Source organism: Leptonychotes weddellii, chromosome X (genome assembly GCF_054177405.1).
Source record: "Leptonychotes weddellii isolate Sample4059 chromosome X, ASM5417740v2, whole genome shotgun sequence".
NCBI classification, from domain to species: Eukaryota; Metazoa; Chordata; class Mammalia; order Carnivora; family Phocidae; genus Leptonychotes; species Leptonychotes weddellii.
The window spans coordinates 94334998-94358804 of NC_138385.1; the positions used below are offsets into that span (position 1 = coordinate 94334998).

General features: G+C 44.7%; 1 protein-coding gene and 1 long non-coding RNA gene across 3 annotated transcripts in view; one reads left to right on the forward strand and one right to left on the reverse strand.

The window, feature by feature from the left end:
- The window catches only part of LOC145717884 (uncharacterized), a 53671-nt gene extending 49689 nt beyond the window's left edge, over positions 1-3982 (forward strand). The window contains exons 3-4 of the long non-coding RNA XR_014141386.1: positions 1866-1942; positions 3842-3982. This is a non-coding gene — a long non-coding RNA (uncharacterized LOC145717884). The remainder of the gene's footprint in view (positions 1-1865; positions 1943-3841) is intronic.
- NHS (NHS actin remodeling regulator) overlaps positions 1-23807 on the reverse strand; it is a 345618-nt gene that overhangs the window by 48475 nt on the left and 273336 nt on the right. For both annotated transcript variants that reach the window (XM_081809110.1, XM_081809111.1), the window contains exons 2-3: positions 7704-7856; positions 3095-3228 (exon numbers count right to left, since the gene is read on the reverse strand). In XM_081809110.1, the coding sequence (XP_081665236.1) occupies positions 3095-3228; positions 7704-7856 (287 nt within the window). The remainder of the gene's footprint in view (positions 1-3094; positions 3229-7703; positions 7857-23807) is intronic.

Genomic DNA, 23807 nt, shown 5'->3' on the forward strand with positions numbered 1-23807 from the left:
ACTGAGCCAGCCAGGCGCCCCATCTTATAAGTTTATTTTTTTGGCCACATTTTTTATTTAAGTAGAATTGAGACACAGTGTCACCTTAGTTTCAGGTGTACAACAGTGATGTGACAAATCTATGCTACAGTATGCTGTGCTCACCGCAAGTGTAGCTCCCATCTGTCACCATCCAAGGCTATTACAATACCATTGACTATAGTCCCTATGCTGTACCTTTTATCCCCATGACTTATTCATTCCATGACTGCCCTTCACCCATTTTGCCCATCTCCTCTTCCCCTCCCCTCTGGCAACCATCAGTTTGTTCTCTGTATTTTTGGGTCTCTTTCTGCTTTTGTTTGCTCATTTGTTTTGGTTTTTTAGATTCCACATACAAGTGAAATCATGGTATTTGTCTGACTTATTTCACTTAGCATAATTTAATATCTTACAGTTTGGTAAATATTGGGAAATTGCCCTCTAGAAAGAGTGTAACAACTTATACTTCCTCTAGTCTTATATGTGAGTATATGTTATAGGCTTTTCATTTGATGGTAAGAGTTTGATTATAAGTGATTATGACTATAGATTCAGATATTTGTGTGTTTTAGGCACTATACTAGGCACTTTTTCATACACACACGATTTAATTGTATTTACATAACCCTGTTTTAAATCTTAACAACCTTGTAAAATTGAAGTTATTATCCCCATTTCACAGATAAAGAAACTGGGACTCAAAGATAAAACTTTTTCAAAATCATGCAACCAAAGAAATTGTAGAGCTGGGATTTAAACCTAGTTAGACCCATAATCTTATTACTATATCACTGATACTTCATGAACTTGATTGGCTATTAACAATGATGATGATAATGTCGCATACATATTGAGTGCTTATTATGCATTAGGTACTGTTTACATGTATTAACACATTCAGTCTTTGTTTCAAACTTGAGGTACTATCACTGTTATCCCTGAGACACTGAAATGATTAACTTGTTCAGGGTCACACAGCTAATAAATGTTACAGCTGATATTCAAATCCAGGCAGTTTGACTTCACAGTCTGTACCCTTACTGACCAGACTACAGTATGACAGTTTGCAGAGTTGTGGAAGATTGTGTATCAGAATCTCATTATGAATGCTTTTTTCTGTTGCTGTCTTAAGAAGATGTCCAGCAGTATGGTTGCAAATTTCCCGTCCCTGTACCTGCAGCCTTTTCTCTGGCAGCAATATACGGCCTTTGTAAGCTTAATGCATAGAACTGTGTTCTATTCGGAGTCACCTCCAGGTCTGAGGGATATAACTTGAATGGAAAATCTTCCAATGAACTTGGTGACCCAAACTTAATCAAATAAACGAAACAGTATTTCTAAATAATTGGGGAGATCTTAAGTATTATCATTTGAGATGGGTACAGCTTTCTGGTTTACATAAGTGTGCTCTAGACTCCTCCTCTTATTGATGTTTGTTGGGTAAATGAAGCACCCTCATTGTTGTTCATTATTTTAGGCTTTTTCCTATAGCCTTACTTTGGTATTTAGACATTATTAAAAATTATGCAGATTATGACAAATGGTGTTATTTTTATGTCATTTCTGTAAATGCTCAACATTATTCTCTCCCACCCGCCCCCCTGAAAAAAACAACTTAATGAGCCACAAAACATGTTATAATGAATGGAAAAATATTTTTAGCATTTTTATGCAGAAAATGCCTCATTAAAAGCAAATGCTTTAGCAAGCAGATTTGAGCTTAATAAAACTTTTGTTGAGCAGGAGCTTTTATGACAAATCACTAGCATGTGTAACTGCTCTATATAAAGACCCAGAAAGCCCTAAGAGTCTCTCACCTTCCTTTCTTATCCCTGGGACTGCAGCAACATAGTTGAGTGTGACATGGCACAGAGGAAACTTGATGAGCCTGAAGGACATGGAGCCCGTGGTGCAGCCACAAGTAAGAAAAATATCTATGTATTGGTCAATATCACTCACTGTTTTAGCTGGCTGTGTAATAACATGCAGATTCATTTAGATGAAGTCTGTTCTCAGCTGGATGTTTGGCATCCTGCAGTCCAGATATTTTGCATCTGTTTTGCGTATTGTAAAAGCCATAAGGGCGCAGGGTTCACTACTATACATAGAAACTTAATTTCAAGTGAAAACCTCAACTTGGACCCACACTTGTAACTTCTTTAGATTTGGGGCCTCAAATTGTAATGACAAGGGAGCAGAGATCCAGCCATTCCAGCAGCCACATGGGCTGATTTGGTCACAGAAATCATAGCCCCTCACTTCAACGATGCCCTCCTCAGGGGCACAAAATGCTCACCTATCCCCACCAAGGCCTTCGAAAGCACACTTGGAGTGATGATGTTTGTAGGTATTGTGAGCTGGGCTCAGCTTCATCTGCGAGTCATCCCTGGGGGCTTGGGCTGAGTTACAGCCACACCCACCAGGCAAAGCTGAAGTCACCAGCTGAGGAGGACGCTTGGGTAACTGGTTACCTGCAGCGCTGGCCTTCCTTACAGAAAAAGGATGACATGGCTCATCTTCAAGTGGTGATTTTTCACAGCGGGTAAGTTTTTTTTCCCCGAGTCATCTACACCATCACCTGACCAGCAACAGTGAACATTTATCGAGGCCTAAGTCCATGCCAGGCACCGTGCTACATTCTTTCCATGCCTTATCTCGCTTACCCCTCAAACTGTATGAGCTACGTGCTATTCATATCCCCATATTACAGATGAGGGGACTGAGCACAAAGAAGTAAGCTGCCCTAAATCTTCCAGCTTGTATACAGAAAAACTAGTGTTTGAAGCAAAATTTTCCCCCAATTTCAGAGTCCTTAATTATTATTGCTTTGCTGCACTGTACAAGCAATTAACTAAAAAAAAAAAAAAAAAAAAAAACCTCTGTATTCCCACTCTATTCCCCCAAAGACGCATGAATGAAAGGGGTAAGAAAATCCAGTCACTCTCAAATGCCCACGACTTGCTCTCTTAGGCGGCCCAGCCTCCTCCACCAGGAGGAAGGAAATGGACTCCCGAGACCCACTCATGCTTCCCGATGAGCAAGGCCAGGGCTGCTGGCTGGCCACCAAGCTCACCGTTAAGAAGTGCCGGTCCTTAACTTCGCGCCTTCTCTGGCTGTGAGCTGGGGGATAGGCTGGCAGTGGAGGAGCCGCCACCGAAAGGGGGACAGCAGCTCTCTGCTCCCGGCGATCACTCCGGCTCCGGTGTTCTGGGGGCAGAGAAAGCAATGATACAGAAACATCCTTGGCATTTTCCATTTCTCTTTCCCCCTTGGGAGGGTGAGCAAAAGGCGAGAAAAAAGTGAGTTTTTCCTAATATAGCTCATCTGTATACCAATATAAGATTTTCAGAATGGTTCCAAACTAAACTTTCACTTCACAATAATATGTAAATGGGCACTTATATTTTAGCGGGTCCATCTCATAATCCTTGTATGAGATGGCGCACTCTGAGCTTGGAAAAAGCAGTGTATTTTCAACGCGCTTCATTTCAAAACAACACGAGCAAAAAAAAGTCTAGAATAATGGTGGAAGGTTTGCTGACACTGATGCTGGAGTGGATCGCAGGCACAAGCATGCCAGAGCCTCTTGGGGAGTGGCGGGAACAAGGGCTCCCAGCCATCCGGCGGGCGATGCAGTCAGTCAGCTCACACGGGCTCAGGGCTGCTGGCTGCTGCGTGGTCAGGAACTCTGCGGGCCACTGGTAGCTTGAAACAGGCTACGGTGGGGGTATCTACATCACAGAAATTAGTGGGTGTTACACATCAGGGCTTTTATCTTCCTGCCATCTATCTACTTATTCATCTATGTTTTCTTTTCTAGAGAGCCTGCGACCAGCACACCATTGCAGCCGTCTGAGCTCTGTCATGCCTAACACTCAGGGGCCTTTGAAATCCTAGGCTCCTCGAGAAAGTAAAGGAATCCCAATGATGACAGTTGTCTGGTTTAAGAATAAAGCTACCTCTGAGGAAAGCCAAGAGATTTCTGTTTGTGGGATAAAGTGGTCCTGACTTCATAACAAGAATCACTGAGAACCCAAGAGCACAGTTTAGCTTTCTGGGTGTTTCAGTGAGCTACAAAGCACACCCTGCCCAACACACTGGCCACAGTAAAGGCCGCCCTGCCTGCAAATGCAGCTCGGTGAGCTCATGCCTGGGGCCCCCCCGTCGAACCAAGATACAAAGTCACGTACAGATAGTCGGTGCTGAACTCTGCCGCCACAGCCAGTGTTTATCAGAAATCCCTTTTGAGGTAAATGTCTTCCTCGTTAAAGTGTCTCCCTCCAGTGCCGCCCCCGTTTGTCTCTGCGAGCAAACAGTGGGCTTTTCTAAATGGGCAGCACAAGGAAAAAGTTACATTTTAAAATTCATGCCGAGGAGTAGAACACAGGTGTCACTGGTTAGGAAAAGGCTGGAGGAAGGGAGTTGGGAGGGAGACATGAACTCAATTTCCCATTTAGTTGCTCCCTTCCTACACTTTCTTAAACCTCTCTTTCATTTGCCCTAGGCTGGAAGGAGGCAGGCTAGATTAATAGCTCCCTAATAATGCTTTTCTCTGGCGGTGTGGTGGGGAGAACATTCATCTGCTAGAGTCTAAAACTGCAGTAGACTTTTGGTCCTTATTCCTTTAGACCAGTGGAACTTAGACCTCAGCCCTGAAACTTGAAAGAAAATATAAATATCTCTTTATAGCCACTTAGTAATCTCTCTCCCTGTCTTGCAAACATAAACGATGGCATCACTTAGAGCCATTATTGGCTCTGAGTATAAAGAATTGCCAAGAAAAAGGGGAAAAAAAGAGGAATCAGATTCTAAGTAATTCAAAACCCCATGAGGTGTAACTTGCTCTGGGAAGCCTTCTCTGAAGCTCCATGGCATGATTAGTGCCTCTCCTCTGAGCTCCCATAGCACTGTGCTGAAATTACCTGGTTACTTGCCTGTCTCCTTCACCAGACAGGCATTCCCTGTGGACAGGGACCAGATGTTAGTTATTGCTCTCTGAATCCCAGGTTTAGCACGATGCTGGGGCCTCAGTAGGCTTTGCCGAGGGGTTTGCTACTGAGCAGATCTTGAAAGCAGCCAATTTCTAGGTTCTGATCTCAGTCCTCCCAGCTCTCTCCTTAGAGCCTCACCTCCAAAAAGAGCACAGCGCTGCTGCCACCGCGGCTTTACTTGTCTGGGCTTCATTATCCACTCAGTCCTGGTGGAAGCCAGGATCTTCCAGCTGTCCAAATAGAGAACCTCCAGGGAAGCTCACTGCGGCATCTGCCGAGCAAGGCCGTTGTCTGGTGTTAGTTATGGCCACCAGATGGCAGAAGTGGTATTCTGATGAATGCACTGCTAAGCTACTGTTTCTTGGACAAGGTTAAAAAAAAAAAGTCACTTTCTAATTTTAATTCCACACTGCATGTTTTTAATTCTATGATGCCTATAATTCCTGTTTATGGCTCTCTGCAGTGCTATTAAAACTACTACACCCAAGATTTGCTGTTGAGACAACCTCAAAGAAAGCCAGTCTGTGGAGGACAAGATGCAGCTCCACAGTCTTCCTTCTAAAACCCCAGGAGGCATTATATCCCTCCCTCAGCCCCCAGGAGGAAGTTCTGAGAAAATTGATATTGGCACTTGCTGTTCCTCAGTTCTGTCATTAAGTCCAAACCCGACAACGCAGTGAAATGTGATCGCTTACAAGCAGCTTAATGTTATCTGGTTGCATCTGGAAAAATCTAATCAGGGATGACTTATGAATAATAATAAAAGGATAAAAATAATTATGTCTAAAGGGCTAACGTAACTCAAGCTCTCTGATGATGGGATCAGAGAAAGTATCTAGTGAGAATGATCCGATTCCTGTGTCATCATTCTATGCCCTCAATGCTCAAGCACTTTTCTACAGAATTTGATTTACTTACACATTCATTGAGGACCTACTCTATGTCAGGTTCATGCTAAGTGATTTGAATAAAAAAATTAATAAGACACCATCCAGAGCTCTTGAGTTGCTCATGGATTGATGGTGGAAGACAGGCCTATAAGAGGTTAGTGATGATAGAAGCTTGTAAGTGGCACGACTGGGAAGATGCAAAGGATATTATGGGAAGGGTTATCGAGGCTGCAAAGGAACGGTGAGTATGTTGAGGAAAATTTCCAGAAGATGGCTTGCACTAAAAATTTGGTAAAGAAGGACTTTTTAGCCAACTACAAAATCGAAGTGACTCAATTTAAAAAATCCAAGTGAATAGTAAGAATGCCAGAGATACTTCTAGAGGATATTGGTCATCACTATTATAGGTGTCACAGTATCTGCCACCAATAACCAAGGGGAGTTTTTAGAAACAGCTGCATTAGGGATATTAGTAGGTTAATTCTTTTGTTAAAGGGGGGAGAAGATGGGATATGGAGAAAGGGAAAAGTCATAAACATGTGGAAGAAAATAAGTTGAAAACAAATGTGTCATTTCTCCATCCTCATAGTGACAATAAAATGTGTGTTTTTTTTTTTCATAGTAATACTTTGGGAAAATACTATTCCTTAAAGGAGCATAGGGAATTTGGAACAAAGGCACTGAATGTACAGATACCATCTGTCTCCACATCAAAAATCCAAAGACCAAAAAAGCTGGTGTGCCAACTTCTGATACCCAACTTAGGGGGCTCTAAAAGGGTGATGCCAGTTTTTAATCTCCTTGTCCTAACTACAATGGTTTTAAGCCACTGGAAAGTACGAGAAGGCTGTTACCTTCTACCTTGCCTGCTATGTGTCTATCTCTGGCTTTTTCAGGACTGTGAGAGAAAGAGAAAGAGAAATATTTATTTTCCTAGGACACCGTATGGTGAGGAGGAAAAGAGCTCTGGCTGGGGGTCTGGAGGCCTGGATCGGGTTCTTGGAACTCTGCCTAATGGGGTATGTGACCCTGAGCAAGTTTTCTGACCTCTCTAGGCCTCCACGTGCTCCACTGTAGAATGGACCTGATCATCGGTTCTCGACAGGAGCACATCCCCCGAGGGAGGTTCTGGTTGTTAGATGACTAGGCGAGAGCCAAGGATGACAGCTGTCCTACAAGGCACAGGAGGGTCCTGAATAAACAAATAGTGCCCTAGGTTCCACCTGTGTTCTACCAGCATTTCTTGTCAGGGAAAAGCCTAGAACCTATTTCTGAGTCAAACCTAATTCTCTTTTAATTATAACCCAAAGGGTTTTCTTTTTGTTGTTTTTTTTTCCCCTGTGGTTTTTTTGCTCATGTTTAATGTATGCAGAATGCACCAGTTTTGATGGTTGTGTCCTCCTGCCCCTTAACTCTCCTTCATTTCCCTCTACTTTTTGTTCAGAATGGCTTCTGATTCTCTTTACTTAATCCAAACCTACTTTTGATAGCCACAAACATCTGACTGCTTTATGATGTCTTTTAGTGTAGTCATGCCCAGGTGTTTGTATGTTGCAAATATTATACATTTCCTTTTAAATTCTCTTTATTATCATATTTAGACCATGGTGCTATCTCTAATTATATGTATAAGCAGGTTATATTACCCCTGAATTTCATTTCCGTGTAGAAAAGGGAGCATTTCGAAGTAGTTGCTATAACAAGGTGAGGTGTTAGAACTGATGGGACAAAGAACAGCCCCTGGATGGGACAAGCTCTGAGTCCTCTCCCCGAAAAGCCCCCCGAGCCGGGGACCAGTTACCTCTGCGCAGGGCTTGCAGGCTCTGCCGGGCATGGTGGTGCAGCTCCTCCACGCAGGGTGGCCTTGTGGCCGGGAGGAAGAGGTTTCTCTGCTGGTGCCATGGGGCACGGTAGTATACGCTCAGTTTACTCTCAATGTCCAGGCTGGAGACGGCTGCAAGACAGAGAGAGAAATGGGCCGTTATACATCACAAGCTTTAAATTGTGCATCTGGCAGAGCCTGCGGTGGGGGACGGGAGTGGAGTCTGGGTGGAGTGGAAGTCCAGAGCGCTGCGTTCACATTAGGAACGCACTCAAGGCTGGAGAAGGGTCTGTCGCGTACAGTAGGGAAAGAGACCACCTTTGCCCCCAAGCTAAGGGATGGGAGACCCCAGGACACCAACCATCTGCCTGTGACCAGCTTACTTTCTCTCCACACCTCTTTGCACTCTCTGACACAGTCGCTCATCAACCTGGACAAACTCTTGGCCATCCATGCTTGGGAGTGGGATGCGGGGAAGTGGCGGGGTGGGGGTGGGGGGGGTTCTGCCTTCCAAGAATGCAGAGAAAAGCCTCAGGAATGAGTCAAAAAGGTCACCCTAGCTCCAGTCTTCTGGCCACAGGGCCTCAGAATTAAAGTTCTGCACACCTGCTCCTGATGCCCACCTGAACTTTGCTTCTCCCTTGCTCTGCTTTCTGTCTCCTATGACCCCTGGCCCCCAACCCTGATTATTTCACCTATCTTGCTTGCCAACTCCGTTGCCTGCCATCTTTTGAAGCATTGCTCAGCTTCCCTAGTTTCTTCTAGGGGAGAGGACAAGCACTGAAGAACCCATTGCAGGGGTACTGGGGGTTAGGTGAGGAAACCACAGACAGTGCAGGTGAGGAGAGGGGTACCGTCCTTGCAACTCATCCAAGAGATCAGGGAAAGAGGCCTCTTTCCCCCAAACACGCCCTAGGTCTTCATGTACATACTGAGCCTAGGATAGAGATCACCTACGAATGATCGTCAGATAAATTTATCTTCAGATAAATTCTCATGGGAAGAGCTGGTCCTAAGCAGGAGGATTCTGGTTAGGAAATTACAGTACGGGGGAACTCCTGAGCACCTGGGCAGCTCGCCAGCCTCAGGAATAGTGAGAACTGGCCCAGAGGGCTTCACTTGCCAGACCTGTTATCGTGACCAGACCCCTGTTCTCCCAGTCAGTCTCATTGTCTCCCTCTGCTTCTTTTCCCACCTTTTCCCCAGTGTACGATTTGGGCGTGTTCTGCCCAACTGTTTATTCCTATGCCCCAAACAGACTTTTGGTTCTTCTCCGATCCTTTTCTTTTTGAAGTCCAGCTTACCATTTCATTTTGTCCGGGAAGCCTTACACAGAACAAGATACTTGACAGATAAAGCAGGAAGACAAATGGAAAAGGAGGGAGGACACTTTTGTAGAAAGGAAATAGAAGAAAACTGGGGAAAATGCAACCTTTTGGTAATTAATCCTCCTCCCCCCACCCGGTACTGCATTTATGGCAATTAGTTTGGGTTTTCTTTTTCTTTTTTTTAATTTTTATTTTATTTTATTTTTTTGAGAGAGAGAGAGAGTGTGTGCACTAGTGGGGGGAGGGGCAGAGAGGGAGAAAGAATCTCAAGCAGGCTCCATGCTCAGTGTGGAGCCCGATGCAGGGCTCGACCCACAGCCCTGAGATCATGACTGAGCCAAAATCAAGAGTTGGACACAAGTGACTGAGCCACCCAGGTGCCCCTTGGTTTTCTTTTCTAATGCAGTCTTCGGTAGTCTTTTTTTTTTTTTTTTCCCCTAGAATAATGCATCATAATCACAAGGACCACCAATAGAAACAGACATATTTCCAAAGATACTAAAGAAATATCACGTGGGCAGCGTCAAAGGGACAATTCCGTACTTGTAAATAATGCCACGCAACAGAAATTTCTGTGATATGCCATCCGATATGGTAGCCACTAGCCATATTGGCTATTAAACACTTTATTTTTTTAAAAACTTTAAGTTTAGGGGCGCCTGGGTGGCTCAGTCGTTAAGCGTCTGCCTTCAGCTCAGGTCATGGTCCCAGCGTCCTGGGATCGAGCCCCGCATCGGGCTCCCAGCTCAGCGGGAAGCCTGCTTCTCCCTCTCCTACTCCCCCTGCTTGTGTTCTCTCTCTCACTGTGTCTCTCTCTGTCAAATAAATAAATAAAATCTTTTAAAAAAAAAAAATAATAAATAAATAAAAACTTTAAGTTTAAATAGCTATAGGTAGCTATTCTATTGGACAACCATAACCATGAATATTCTATTATATTCTCTCACCTTCAGCTACAGAGCAGATTACTCCCTTTGACCTAGATTTTTTCTTCCTTGGTGTTTAATCTCTAATAATTCAGGCCCAAGGGTTAGAGATCCCAGAATTATCTTCCTGGGTAGGGGAGAGTATTTTTAGGGCAGAGTTCTATGGGGCCAAGCATAAAGGCAGCCACTTTTCTTTTGTCATTTACTCTATAACCTCAGCCCTTTCCTTGGAAACCGTAAGTGCTTGGTGAACCAGTCAGGGGTCACTGAGTTCTGGGGACAAGAAAACCTAGAAGGAATCACTAAGGGAGAAACCAGCCTCTTCAGGCCTCACATGAGGCATGGGAGGCCTTGAGGTAGAAAGGGCAGGCCATATCTAGATGGGAGCCTCCCTTCTCTCCTGTGTCAAGTAGCGGGGAATGCGAAGGCAGAGGCTTTATTTAGCCACCCTCGGAGGAATGCTCTGGTTCAGTGACGAAGACTGACTAAAAAGTCAGCCCCTGCCTGGTTGCAGAGGTCAACTGCCATCTAAGAGGACAAAGGTCGTTATCAAACTTAGTAGAGGTGGGTGGGAATTCATGTGCTAGTGGCAGCTGGGAGAAGGTACTGAACAGAGAGCTTGCCTGGGGAAAAGAAGAGGCCAAGAAGTTCAGTGGGCAGTTCCAGGAGTGGAGGGGCTCCTGAGCACTTCCTCTCCCAGGCCCATCCCTTTAGGAAAGTAGGAACCAGGATTCAGGGCTGAGCCCAGGTGACTTGGGGATAGACCAGAAGACTTTTATAGCCCCTCAGAAACCAGGTCAAGTGGCCATGGCGCCTTAATCTTTGTATGGGGAAGAGCTAAGCTCCTGCTGTTTATCTCAGTGTTCATCTGAAGAAAACTCATCAGAAGTGCTTGTCAAAAACAGACTACTGGGCTCCAGCCTAGACTTCCTGAACCAGAATTTCCTGCAGAGGCCTAGTACTCTGTATATTTGAAAAGTGCCCTCAGATTATTTTTTTATCAGGAGGTATATATCAGAAACACAAAACATTATCTGATGATGCCTTGGGATCTTACGTGAATGAAGGGAGATGGGCAACATGGTGGTGGGCAGGAAGAGACTGCTGAAAATGGAAACATCTATCCACACCTGGAATATTTTCCAAATAGCTCTTATGTCCTAGGCACAGTGCTGGGTGCTGGGATATAGCACAGAACAAAACACACAAGAATCCTTGCCCTCCTGGAGTATATGTTCTCTGGTTCTGTGTGAAAATGGTTTAGATGTGATTGTGCCTGGAAGCAGTCGGTTGGGAGAAGAGCCCTCTAGCTGACTCCTCTGTTCTACTATTGTACCGTTCCCTGGAGGTAGTCCAAGACCTCTAGACTTCTAAAGGCCCTAACACCAAAAAGATCATAGTCTCCACTCCTCCATCTCCACCTTTCTGCAGTAGGTAGTCCCAAATTAAAGCATAAATCAGCAATCATAAAATAAATGTAAAGAAGTTCTGTAAAATTCTCTTTCCTCACTATTAAACATAAAATATAAAGTTATTTGAAAAAAAGCATTTTTTGGTACCACTGCTTTGCTGATGCCCAAAACATTCTTACTGTTCCTACTGGGCAAGCGAGTGCTGAGTTTCTGGGCTGCAGAACTCGGCCTGCTGCTCAGGACTGTGGATTTGCAGATGCAAAGACTAACACAGGAGTTCCAACACAGGCAGCCAGGACGTGGTTCCTGGGAAGAACCAGCTCTCTCAGTGACAGCCTTCAGGGCTCGGAATCCTCACCTCTCCCCATGTAGTCTTTTTCTTTATCTGCTGACAAGCTATAATGGATTTCTGCCATGCATTAGCAGGTGAACATTTCACTCATCAGTTGCCACAATTGTGTTTATCTCTTAGACGAGGAAGGGAAGGAAAACTCTTTAATTCCTTTGCTCTCAGTTTTGTCCTTTGGTTACAGAGCATTAACGAGTATGTGTCCACTGGAGGCAGACATACAGGCACTAATGGAGCTCTTCCAGGGAAAACTCCCATTTTCCTTCTTAAAAAAAAAATCTATCCCTTTCTCTAAGCAACAGTTCAACGAAAGTTGATAAGTCATTCGTAAGCTCATTGCACTACTACCATTTATTGCAAAGCTGTCCCACATCTTCAGGTTCACCCTGCCCCCCTTTCTTCCCTGTTTAACAATTACACCATGGCTCAGCCTTGAAAGCTAGTGGTCTTAGTACTCCCAATAATGTTTGTTCTCATAAAAATGATACAAAGTGCAGCAAGGAGGTTTCTCCTCTGCTTATTCAGATACATCCAGCCCACCACCCACCCCCACCCCGCCGCCGTGGTAGGCAGAATTCTAGGATAGCCCCCAAGATACCTGTCCTCTCCTGTATGTACCCTATGTAGTCCCCCACCAGCTTGAGGGGAGGTGAAACCTGTGAATTCTATTACATTATATGGCAATGGGAAGTTTAAGATCCCTACTCAGTTGACTTTGAGTTCATCAAACGGGAGATGATTTTCTTGAGTTTATCTCGCCTAATCAGCTGAGCTTTAAAAAAAAAAAAAAAAAGACAAGAAGCGGCAGAGACATTCTCTTGTTGGCCATGAAGAAACAAACTGCCACACTGGAGAGAAGGCTGTGTGGCAAGTAATGGCAACAGCCTCTAGGAGCGAGGGCCTCAGTTCTGCAACTCAAAGGAACTGCATTTTGCCCACAACCACTGAGCGTGGGAGGAGCCCCCAGGGCTCAGATGAGAACTCAGCCCCAACCCAAACCTTGACTGCAGCCCAGTGGGACCCTGAGCAGAGGACCCAGTGAACCTGTGTCCAGAGCCCAGACCTGCAAGATAGTAAACGGGTGCTATTTTAAGCTGCTAAATTTGCGATATGTTGTTAACGCAATCACAGACAACTAATACACCCTCCCACTCTTTCCTAATACACCCTCCCACTACTTCCCTAGAGCCAGTTGCTTGCCTTGCCTGGTACTTGTCCTCTTCTCCCTTTGTTATTGCTCTTCAACAAAGGGGTATGTAATGGCTTGGATTACAATGGGAAATAGGGTTATATGTCTCATTTTTATTCCCTACAGCAGAAAAAAGGTTACGTGGGTGTACCATTTCTCCTGTCCAACTATAGGCTCTCCCAGAGAGCTCGGGCTATATGCCAAGCTGTACGTCGCATGTATTACGTTCATGGTATCTTCACACAACCCAAAGATTATAAAGTATTGCTCCCATTTTACAGCTAAGGAAACAGGTATCAGAGAAATACATAAATTTCCAAAGTCTCATACACCTGGCCTATGGATGATCTGGGACTAGAAATCATCTCTATTTGGCTTCCAAGCTGCTGCTCTTTCCCAGACCAATACTAAACTAAGGCTGACTGGGGGCAGGTGTAGAGTAGGCCGTCTGCCACATAAAAAGTATCCAGTACTTCTCAAAATCAAAAGATTCAGAACTGCTACTGTCTGCATCATCCATAGGACTAGATGTAACCAAGAACTGAGTGAATCTTTCAGAAAGTGCCCAGGAGATTTGTCAAATTCCAGATATACAAACAGACACCATAAAACCAAACTGCTGAAAGAGAATACCATTATAGGAAATGTCCACAGGGCAGTGAAAAGTCTTTATAGACCGAACTTAGTTCATTCCCCTGTCAAACTCCGGATATAATGGAATTGTCTGGACCTTGATTCATAGTGATATATTGAAAGCACAGATCTGGTCGCTGGGTTCATCTGAAATGAAATGACTTGGAAATTGAGGAAAACTAGCGGCTGCCACTCTCTTGGGAAGGCCAGGCCCATTTCTAAGGACAGGAGGAGGCTCATGTTTAGGAACTATTGGGAAGGGATGAAAATCAGGGGGAAGAATAATCTTGCCCTAAGCTTCTGTCCTGCTAGGGTTGGTACTTATTTAATACTGCCTTCTCTGGCCTGGCCTCATGAACTTCTCACTCCCTTAAAGCTTGATTAGCCCTAGGAAGAGTGCAAAATGCTTATTCTTGGCCTGGCTTCCAAGCCTCTGTACCTTAAGTCTCCACCCCTGCCACTGTTTCTCTCCGCATGCTGTTCCTTCTTCCTTCTCTCAGGCTTTCCAGAGTTTAAAAGGGGTAAGGTGGCAGCTGAAATCAAAGTCTGAATGCTATGTGTGGTGAAAATTTCAGAAAGATGTGCAGAGTGATTCAGAAATGGAACTGCCTTTTGGATTTTTAAATGTTCTTAGAGTGCCTACAGGTCAGACTACCCACATCCGATCTAATTAACCTTCCTTCCTTCCCTTCCGCCCATCACACCCACCCCCGTGACAAGGGTTCCTTGCCAGGAACACAGCTCTCCACAAACCATCCATTTTGATGCCCTGTGACAGAAAGCAGCAGGGAATGTGTTAGCACATTAATATATTAATGAGCATCTGAAAGAGTCAGTGTCACAGATATGTCGCCAATTTGCTCCCCAGGTCCCTGCTATGCTGAAGCCAATCCTCAGCTGTCATCAGCTTGGTAAGCAAAACAGAAATCTTCTCAGGGTCTCTCTTGCTGCTGCCTGGGCTCTCAGATCTGTTAGGGAGCTACGTAGGGAGGGATGGGATTTCACCAAGTGCAACCATTATTCCTGCCTGCCCTTCCTTCCTTGGTAACCAGCCCCTTGCCCACTCTGTTTGGCAGTGTGGAGGAGGGAGCAGGGTGAGGAGCACTGAGGCTCCTGCCACTTGTGGAGCAGCCTGACACCAGAGCCAGGTTCCTAGTCTGTCCCTGCTGGACTGCCTTTTCTGTAGAACCACAATAATTCAGACTCGTTCTCCACGGTGGACAAAGCATCCAGTGTGGACCCCTCAGCATCAGACAAATCGAGGCCTTCTGACAAGTTCCAGTGTCCTGAAACATTCCAGCACCACGGAACAGAACATGTCTGTGTATTTATTTATACACTAAAAGGATCTAGGACGATTTTTCCTCTAGAAATACTGCCCCAACTTCTAAAACAAAATGATGCTTCATACTACGAGTACTGTTTAATTATTGCTGTTACTGTTGTTGCTGTGTTCATGTCGGGCATCCCGTGGAAAGACCACAGGAGGCATGGGTTCTACTTGCAGTTCTGCACTCTCGTGCAAGTCATGGAACCTTCCCAGGATCCAGTTCCCCATCTTTACAAATGAGGGTTTGGACTCTCTACTCTCTGAGTCCTGTCCTGCTCCGTTTATGCCTCCGTTTTCTACCAGTCATCAGGATAAGTGAGGTTGCATGATGCAGAATAAGAGATGGGCTCTGCATTCGAGCGATAGCAGATGCACTGGGGAAAGACCCTGAGCTCTGGGCTGGCAAGATGGGGGTTCATCACAGCAGCAACGGATCCAGAACAAGTGACTGAACTCTTTGGGCCTCTGTGCCCTGCTCTGTGCAGTGGCAGTCTTAGAGGCTTCTTGGAGCGGTTCTGAGAGTCCAGTGAAAGGATAACGCCCTTGCCATGTCCCTGCTCACTACGTATCGTACCCTTTCCTGGCCTGCAAACAAACGAAGACCAAGAGGCCATGATTGGGGGGAGGTCACAGTTCAAAAGAGGACAGTCTGGAGCTCTCGAAGGTTCTTGTTTCTTTATTTGCCTGTCTTCTTGGTGAGTGAAGTGTAAACAAAGATGAGGCCACTAGAGACCACTCTTTGGGGGACCTTACAATCTGGAAACTAGAAAGAAGGTTGCCCACAATCAGGGAGCCTGTGGTCTCTCTGACAAGCTGCATGTCTCCAGTGTCTGATACTGGTTTACTGGGGCAGCATTCAGTGTAATGACGTGGAGATGCTAATTGTCCCAAGTCGCTATCAGAGCCGCAGCACTATACATTCTCAGAAGTGGCTTATAATTTATGGGTTTATCTTTAGGTCACTCTGCTGCCATGTTCTACACCACGCACTTCCTCCAGAATGTAAGCACATAGCCATCTGTCGCAGCTCAGCTATTGTTTTAAGAAAATTCCTTTAGGCATCTAACAGAATCATTGAATTCTACTGCTGGGAGGGACCTCGGGAATTATGGAGTTCTGTGTTTTTTCAGACCATAGGGCATGACCCAGCAGTGGATTGTGAAATCCATTCAGCAGGTCAAGACTAGCATTTTTAAGACAATGAAACAGAATAGAGTAGAATAGAAAATACCAAATGCACTCCCTGTAGTGTTGTTTTGTGAAGCTACTGTTTCTGTCACGTGTGTGCGTGCTGGTAAAAATGTGTTTCTGGCTCTGGGTAGCAGTCAACACACTGAAAGCTACTGTTTAGGCCACCCCTCTCATGGACTGATGAGGAAAGCCAAGATTTGAAGATGTGACCCAAGATCACAGAGCTGATTTTTGGCAGAGGCAACACCAAAGCTCAGGTCTCCTGACCCACACACTTCCCTTGGCAATTGTTCAGCCTGGTCGCTTCACCTTTCATCTCTCTTAGTCGTTATTTGCCACCTATCAGGTTGTACTTCCAAAACAAAACAAAAACCCAAAACACTTCTCATCTGTTCTCCAAGAAATCAGCCATTTTTATTTTAGGATTCCAGAAGCACTTCAGCCAAGTGAGCAAAGAACACATTCCCCTGGGAGGTTGACGCTGCCAGTCAGCAGACCACATGTTGAGCAGCACTAGTTTAAGGAATGAGAGACCAAGGCAACAAGGTAGGTATTAGGGTGAACAATATTAAATTAGTGATATTCAGCTGTTTTGCCCTACAAAAACTATCTGAATAGCTCAATTTAATAATTAGGTCAATCCCAAGGTTAGCTTTGCCAGAAAGGACATCATGTTCTTGGTGGTAAAGTGCTTCCCTTCCAGCAATCTGGACTGAAAATGACCATCCCATCATTAAGAAGTGACACATTTGTTCCAGTTTTCAAGGCATGGGTGCCTGAGCTTAAATCAGAGGGGGCAGGGAAGGGAGCTTGGCTCAACACTTGCTTCACCAGCCTCACACCCCTTAAAGAGACAAGGGCAGTTTTACAAGTTTGCAAACAGGTTTCAGCGGAGAAAAGATAACACTGATCAGAAATAAGGAATTTGATCTTTCAGGAGAACCAAATGGAGAGTTAAGAAATACTTCCAAGATTTAGAAAAGGGTGAATGTCACAAATCTATTTTCACTATTTGCAAAGAACCAGCTGAGGTTGGTTGCAGGGAAGAACATGAGTATCATCCTTTGGTAGGTACTCAGCTTTCCTTGAAATTCAAGCAGGAAAATGGAGAGCAAGGAAGGCACTCTGCCCACAAAGATGAATATGGGGTTTTAAAGTCCCTTCATTTCTGCTCAAACTACAGATGTGATGTCATGAACATGGGCACCTTTGACATTCCAGGGAAGAAAGTAGAGTTGGAATGGGAGACGCAGGTCAGAAAATGCATGTGAAAGTCACCCTTCTGTTTCAGGAGACATTGCACACAGTCACTGGATGTAAGAGGAAAGGGTTCTGTTTCCAATATGGTGCATGCATGGAGCCCCTTGTCTTCTTGGACAGATGCCCTTGGCTTGTTTAAATTGTGAAGCAATAAGGTATTTAGCACGTGACACCCAATTATATATACTAATAAATCTCCTAGGTAGAGATTAGGCTTTTAAAATTTACTTAGAGATCATCAGTGACAGTGGAAAATTTAAAAATACTTGCAAAAGGCCCCACATACCACCTCTACTGCACTTACTTAGAATTATTATTTGCTAATTAGTATCTTTGTAAGTAGAGGAGAAGTAATGCCCTTTTTTGGGCCAACAAAGAAGCTATAAATACATGAGACTGCGAGCCAAAAGGAATTATTTTCCAAGGACCTTTCCACTCCAAAAGCCTAGACATTTATGAGTTCTGTGCTCTCTATAAAAGACAAGGCATGAGCTATATGAGTGGGGAACACCTAATGCATGATACATTGAATCTGGTCAGAAAAGATGTGTTCTCTTGTGACTCAGTTAGCCTTAGTCTAGCTGAGTCTGCAGCGATACCAAGGGAGGCCCAACCTCCATGGATAGTGGCTTTTCCCCTCTTTATTTGCCCATGGAAGACAGACTCAGAGAATGAAGAGTTTGGGTTTCCCCAGGACAGGCACTGAGACAAAAGTTCAGGTCCACGTTTAGTTAGGAGGTAATTCCAGGAAGCTGCCAATAGGAGGTATTGGGGGAAGTGAGAAAAGGAAGGGAAGAAAGCCAATAAAGGGTGCACTCTCGAGCACTATGGGTAACTGGGGCTGGATCCTTTGGGAGTCAGTGCAGAACACACACTTTAGAGGCGAGGCAGTTGGGGTATTTATCTACCACTTCCTGTCAGTCATTGGTTGAGGACTGCCTAGGCACCAGAGCAGTATTTCCCTGGTACTTCTAGAAAAGCAGGCTCCCTGGCCAGAGAAAGCCCTCAGACAACAAATGCAGTCCCTGGGAGCTATAAATCAGGCTTCTGTGCACTGAAGTGATAAGGGTGAGGGAATAAGGTCAGGGCACCAATAGTCTTGGGGGATTTAGGAATGTAATCCTCACAGCACACAAACATGTGCATTTCAAATGTGGGATGTCTTGATTGTGCTGCTGGCTAATTTTAAAAGTTCCCCAATGCCAAAATAGCTCAAAATGGATTTGTTGTCAAAATCCCTCAAGTGTGGCAGTGAGGAATCCTCGTCAGCTCTGGATTCTGTTAGGATGTTAGCTGAGAGGGCTGTGGCTTGGAGGCCTGTCTGGAGGAGGCTGCCTTCCTCAGGGGCATGGATCAGGCACCCTGGCTATTCCTAGGGTCCTACCTCCTGTGTGGCATTAGAGTTGGACCTCTCAAGGTCTGTTTCCTCCTCAGAGTTTCAGGTATGATAAGATATCTCCGGTTCATCTTGCATGTTTGCTGCCCGGGACCTGGAATCAGCCCTTTCTCCAAGAAGCCCTGACTCCCCTCAAAGGGAACAGCTTTAAGAGACCACATTCTGCATGCCAGGGGTATTCATTGTTGCTGGGTTGTCATTGACTCTAGGATTCTTCAATAGAGCTAGAGAATATGTAAGTTTCAGAAGGTGAAGCTAAATCATGAGTTCAAACTGCTATTTCCAATTCAAATCTAAGATTACAGGTTTTAAGTGTCTTGATTTTATAATTGATCTCTTTTCTCTTAGGCTGAAAATCTTGATTCTTAATGACAGTGGCACAATTTCTTATTTGAATAGTCTCAAAATGACTACAGTAAGACAACTCAATTCAGTTTTAGATTCCTTTCTGTTTTTCTTTTGTCTTTAGGATATTTTCTACTGGAAATGGAGTACTTTGTTTAAAAGTCACATGAAATGACTGAAGGTGTTGAATACAATGATTGTTAAGGTCCTGTATATTCTTCTGGGTACATAAAAACAAAACTGAGAAATTCCTGGCCAGCCCATTCAGGTGGATCTAGTTCATAAATAAGTGAATCTATCTAAAATTTCTGTATTTTTAATTTGTAGCTTGAGAAAATAATACATGCCTTCTTGCCCTTATACTCATCTGCCCCATGGGTTGCAATATTTAGAAATCTGGGAGTTCCTTCTCTTCCTCCCTTCTCTCTTGGGAACTTTGCCATTGGCCCTTGGAGGAGCTGGATTGGCTTTGTTGAATAACAGCACAGAGAAACCCATGTGGTGATGAGGAGAGCCTTTGATCTCCAGAAGACTTGAAAAATCAAGCCTGGAGGTCTTGGCATCTATCCCAGAGATCAAACACATATGTTGGCACCTGCAGGGAAAAGGGAAATGAACTAGCCATTTTTGAATCCAGAGCCTATGATAGAAACTCCATAAGCAATGACAGAATATACTGAAGGCCACAGGCCCGTCAGAAGCTATGCATAGCCACTCTGGGGATCTCTCTACCAAGCATTTGGGTGAGTGCACCACACACAGGGATCAGGCCAGTTCACCTATGAACAACTGTGAATAAGCCCAAATACCAAGACTACACTGAACCATACGAAACTGATAAATAGCTCTTAAATAAGCAAATGAGGATCCAAAAACTTCAATAATCTTTCAAAATAGATAAATGACACCTTATTTCTCCCTCCCATGTTCAAGGAATTTGTCTTGTTTCTCTTCTCAGGTTGAGTTGCTACGGAGGCAGTCAGGAGTGAGAGGAGAAGAGAGAAAAAAGTTAAAGCAGGCAACTGATTCTAGAGGGTCACATTAGAGGACAAGGGCCTCGGGCCCCAGTGCTGGGTGGCATGGTTCCGAGGCTCACCAGCCTATTTCAAGCCTAGTCCCTCCAAGTGTACTGGAGTTCCTGTCTAATCACACTTGGGTCTGGAAAATAGAATGTGTCACCTCTTATTAAGTTCAAGGTATTGTGCAGTCGTACTTTAAGGAGCAAGAGAAACCATCGGTGCCCCTGGGAATTTATAACCTCGTAGCTACATTAGACAGATTAGGTGATAATCCCACATGGGATCAAGTGTGTACCCTGAGAGAGGCACAGAGTGCCATACAGGTTCAACAGAAATGCTGTGTGGCGCAGGAAGGGGTATAGGGAAGAGGTATGAAGTGGGAGGAGGGCTGATGGATAGGATTAGCAGCGAAGTTGGAAAACACTGGAAGAGAACCACATACAATTGCTGGAAAAGAACCATATACCATATCCATTTTGAGGTAAAAAGGATGTGAATATTGACAGTTCCTATGAGGCAACCCAGTATGAAGGCTGAAAAGAGTCAGTGTGAGTCCCGGGAGAAGCTCTCTGCGGCTGGACCAGGAGCTGTGTGAGGCAGAGAGGGGCAGGTTAGGGGCCATCAAGGAGGGAGACACCACCACTTGGTGAGCCTGTGTGTGAACTGGGCACTTGGTTAGGCTCTTGACAGAGGTAATTTCATTTGGTTCCCCCAATAAACCCAGGAGGCACATTTGATTATCTGCTTATATATACTGAATAGGTGCAGAGAGGTTAGGAAACTTGCCCAAGGGCCCAAAGTTTATAAATGCTAGACCTAGGACTTGAAGTGAGTACATCTGATTCCACAGCCCCACACTACTTTCTGCCTCACTATCCTACTTTCTAACTCACACCACTGCTCTGCACAGGAGCACATGTCCATGTGGAAAGACTATGGTCATCCCAGGAAGGGAGACTGAAGTCGCTCAGTGGAAAGCCCTGGTGGCCAGGATGAGGGACCTGCTATATAACGAGACGTATCTTAGTTGCCCCCAAAGCAGAGCTCAGCACAACCTGTTTGAGGATAGTGATGGGCCTTATTGTGTACTTTTTGCATCCTCTAGCTAAGCAACAGTCTAGAACACTGACGTACGTGTTACAGGAGCTCAACTATGTGGGTTGAATGGATATGGCTCAACTGTATAAATGGTTCAGTCTATACGTCTTGGGGCCTTTTCTGTCTCCTTTTAATCTATTTCCTTTCTTTCCCTGATCTCTTTCCTCCCAGATAAATTCTATTCAACACCTGGCCCAAGTCGCACCTCCTCCATGAAGCTATTCAAGACTCCCGTGGCCCAGTTGTTTCACTCATTCATAGAGCAATGAGTGATTAAGGACCTCCCATGTGCCAGGCACTATGCTAGGCACTGGGATACAGTGGTGGACATTAGAGACACAATCCTTGTCTTTGTAGAACTTATATCCAGGTAGGAAGAATGCCAGGAAGTAGGTAAATTAATAAGGAAGGATGTAATCAGGTAGTAGTAAGCACTTGATAAGATAAAATGGGGATGAGAGACAAAGCAAGGCTAGTGGGACGCATGGCATGGAGGAAATGACGGTGGATCCCTAATGACCCAGAAGGCCTGAGATTCTCAACCAGGCATCAGAGACACCAAAGTAAGGGAGCCAGAGGGTCACTGTCCATATGTCCAAACTGACCGTTAGCGGAATGACCTCTTCCTCCAGCTCAGCCTGGCAATCTGGCCTAGCTGATTATCAAAGTCATTTCCTCTTCTTCCTGGGCACACAGCTAGACTACATTTCCTAGCCTCCCTTGCAGTGGGGTGTGGCCATGTGTTGAGTTCCAGCAGTAGGATGTGGGCAGAAGTGATCTGCACCACTTCCAGCACAGCCCATAAAAACCTCCCACACATTATCCTTCATGTTCTTGAGACCTTAGCAGCCACATGCTGAAGATCAGGTAGATTCATAAGACAGAAGGAGCCTGGACCCTTGAACTCTAGCGAGGAGAGGAGATACCCACCAATGAAGACAAACCAACTTTGGATATTATACAAACTATGAATAAACCTGCATTTTATTAAGCTCCTGAGACACTGAGGGTTACTTGTTATAGCAGTTTGCACTACACTGATTCACTGAAGTCACTGTCTCATCGCCATGGCTACTCATTTATCCCTTTCTTGGCTTAGGACATGCTCCTTAACGTATTAGCATTTCCCTTCATACTTTCTGTTCACTTTTCCTTCCTATAGGTCCCATTCCCCACAACGCATACGGCAACAGTGAAGTCAGGGGCTTGCCCTTCTTAGGTGAATGTTTTGATACCTCATCTGCTTATCAAAGTGGGATTCTGTTTTCATTGCTATATCATGTTAGTGGATGCTTTTATGGCTCTTTAAGTCATTTGTACTTTTAGGTAGGGGAATGATCATCAATGCTTTCATCTCTTCTCTTTTAGTTTGCTTCGAAAACCTATTTTCTGGACTACCGCAAAATACAGTCCTTCCCCCAAATTATGATAATTTCTGAATTGGTGGGGCTTGAGTCAATGTGACAATACTATCCATCTATCCATACATGGTTGTAGTTGCTTACTTCCCTGTCAGACTGTATGCTTTTTCAGGACAAAGAATATTTCTCCTCTATATCTCAGCACCAAATACAATATCAGGCACGTAGTAGGCGCTCAATGAATGCCTGATGAATGAATGAATGAATGAGGTTACTTAAAGTTGTTAACTGCACTGGTATGCTATGGAAATAATCTGCAAAAGTTTTTGTTCTTCAGAAAACATCTCCGAAGCCACCCCCTCAATTTACAGTAAGCATTAGCAAAAGCTTTTTCTTGAAAACTAGAGGCATAGACATCAGGCTGAATTACGAGTTGCTCTGGGTTATCCACAAAAATGAGGATCGTGCGGGAGGGCACACTAAATAGGACTCAACTTTCCTGCTTCTCTGAGTGCTTTTTTTCCACCTTTGCTCTTTCTTCCCGACTCTACCTCCAAATTATCTCTAGGAGTCTACAAGCAGTCGCTCTTTGTCCTCACACACACCTCCCTAAGTCACCTACCCAGTGAAAACTGCAGCACTCCGCCCGCCAAAACACTGTGCTTCGGTGCCAATTCCCAGGCAATGGATGAGTGCCCAGGAGTGCCTACGCCTAGCCCATGCGGAGATGCCTTCTCCGTGATCCCGGAGCAAGCCGCCCAGCGCCACCTGGCTTTGTGCCTTCAAAGTGCCCTTTGGCTCTGGATAGCAACTTCGAGAGTCACAGTGCAGAGCTTCACTGGTCAGAGACACCAAGGCCAGATCAATTTGGCAAAAGAGCATGATCAGGAAAGGAATGGGCTGTATCATCCCTTTGAAGAGTAAAGAAACGCTTTTATTGTTTTTCTTTTACAGCCTCAGACCCATGCAGCAATAGAAACTGAGGTCAAAACACAAATGCTACCAACCTGCAAATCAAATGGCATGAGTCAATGACATCAGGCCTGAGACCTGTTTTGAGCCCAAGCAATGGTCCAAGTCACATGGAGGGTCAGCTTACTTGTTCTACCAACAGATCAATGTCAGGAAGAGGCATTTGTGACAGAATTTCATCTACTGCAGAAACAGCTGGCTAATTTGATCATTCCAGTAATAAATGAGAACCATTTATTATTTAATTACATTCACACAACCTATAAAATACCTT